Genomic DNA, 2066 nt, shown 5'->3' on the forward strand with positions numbered 1-2066 from the left:
TGGTCATCCCAGCAGACGCTCAGGCCACAGTTTCTGAAAGAACAACCAAGGATATCTTTTCCCCCAAAGGTGCTATTCCATACTACAAAAAGGAAAAGAAAAAAGAAAGAAAACTAAAATAGTGCCTGGACTCTCAGAGAAATATTCCAAAAAAAGAAAGATAGGAACTACACTCACTTGTATAGGAGTCCTCTTAAAGTAATATTCTTAGCCCCCCCAAAAAAATGTAACAAAGCATAAAGCATTCACAAAGGAAAAGGTTTGATTAATAGAAGCCTGCTCTATCACCATATTGTTTAAAGCAGTTCCAGCAGTATAGTTTGAGGAATAAAAAGATGAATAGATGAATACAAGAACTAGCTTGATTCACTGACCAGTAAAAGGGGGTTCCTTACTGGGCTTCACACAGTGCTTTCCGCTTGATTGGGATTCACCAGAAGACTCAAGAGAATGACAGGTGTCATTCTCAGGCTCCTCACAGGATCCTTTCACAACATTGTCTCAACATTCCCGCGATCGGGAAAGCCAGCACTGGAGCGCAGACGTGCCCGCCATGAGGGAGATTGTGTGCATCCAGGCGGTACAGTGCGGGAACCAGATCGGTACCAAGTTTTGGGAGACTTTGTGGGCGACTCAGAGCTGCAGCTGGAGCAGATCAGCCTCTACTACAATGAGTCATCCTCTCCGAAGTATATGCCCAGGGCTGCCTTGGTGGTGGACTTGGAGCCAGGCACCATGGACAATGTGAGATCTGGGCCTTTTGGGCAGCTCTTCCGGCCTGACAACTTCATCGTCGGTCAGACAGGCACTGGGAACAACTGGGCCAAGGGCCACTACACAGAGGGCGCGGAGCTGGTGGACTCGGTGCTAGACGTAGTGCGCAAGGAGTGTGAGCACTGCGACTGTCTGCAGGGCTTCCAGCTCACACACTCGCTGGGCGGTGGCACAGGCTCAGGCATGGGCACCCTGCTCATCAGCAAGATCCAGGAGGAGTACCCGGACCGCATCATGAACACCTTCAGTGTGATGCCATCGCCTAAGGTCTCAGACACGGTGGTGGAGCCTTACAATGCCACGCTGGCCTTGCACCAGCTGGTGGAGCACACTGATGAGACCTACTGCATTGACAAGGAAGCCCTCTACAACATCTGCTTCCGCACGCTCAAGCTGACCACGCCCACTTACGGGGACCTTAACCACCTGGTGTCTGCCACCATGAGCGGCTTCACCACATCGCTGCATTTTCCAGGTCAGCTTAATGCCGACCTGCGCAAGCAGGCTGTGAACATGGTGCCCTTCCCACGCCTGCACTTCTTCATGCCCAGCTTTGCGCCACTCACAGCCCGGGACAGTCAGCAGTACCTTGCCCTGACAGTGCCCGAGCTCACACAGATGTTCGACGCCAAGAACATGATGGCTGCTTGTGACCCGCTCCACGGGCACTACCTGACCGTCGCCACTGTCTTCCGGGGCCTCATGTCCATGAAGGAGGTGGATGAGCAGATGCTGGCCATCCAGAACAAGAACAGCAGCTACTTTGTGGAGTGGATCCCCAACAACGTCAAAGAGGCCGTGTGTGACATCCCACCACGGGGCCTGAAGATGGCTTCCACCTTCATTGGCAACAGCACCGCCATCCAGGAGCTGTTCAAGCGCATCTCGGAGCAGTTCTCGGCTATGTTTTCCCGCAAGGCCTTCCTGCACTGGTTCACCGGTGAGGGCATGAAAGAGATGGAGTCCACCGAGGCTGAGAGTAACATGAATGACCTGGTGTCTGAGTATCAGCAGTATCAGGACGCCACGGTTAACGACGAGGAAGAGACTTTTGAAGATGAGGATGAAAAAGAGATCAACGAATAGGGAGCCTTAAGATCCTAGAGTGTACACTTGCTCTTTTCTTAGCCCTGATGGTAGGGGCACGCTGCCCTGATCTACACATGTCACAGGCCCCTCTCAAACACTGCACTGTTTCCCAGGTTATCTGGAACAAGCACTTTCCTCTGCTGGAGAGTTAGCAGTCCCATCAGACCAGGGGGCTTTTGTACAGAAATACTGAAAGCAAATTA

The 2066-nt window shown here is 52.1% G+C and overlaps 1 protein-coding gene across 1 annotated transcript; it reads left to right on the forward strand.

Annotated features, from left to right (window-relative positions):
• The first annotated feature begins 553 nt into the window (after window positions 1–553).
• Window positions 554–1860, forward strand: LOC146889501 (tubulin beta-6 chain-like). The gene is made up of 2 exons (XM_087901606.1): window positions 554–591; window positions 687–1860. The coding sequence occupies exons 1-2, from the start codon at window positions 554–556 to the stop codon at window positions 1858–1860; spliced, it is 1212 nt and encodes a 403-aa protein (XP_087757732.1).
• The last annotated feature ends 206 nt before the right edge of the window (window positions 1861–2066 follow it).

The sequence above is a fragment of the Myodes glareolus genome, chromosome 25 (assembly GCF_982192425.1).
Source record: "Myodes glareolus chromosome 25, mMyoGla1.1, whole genome shotgun sequence".
Taxonomy (NCBI): Eukaryota; Metazoa; Chordata; class Mammalia; order Rodentia; family Cricetidae; genus Myodes; species Myodes glareolus.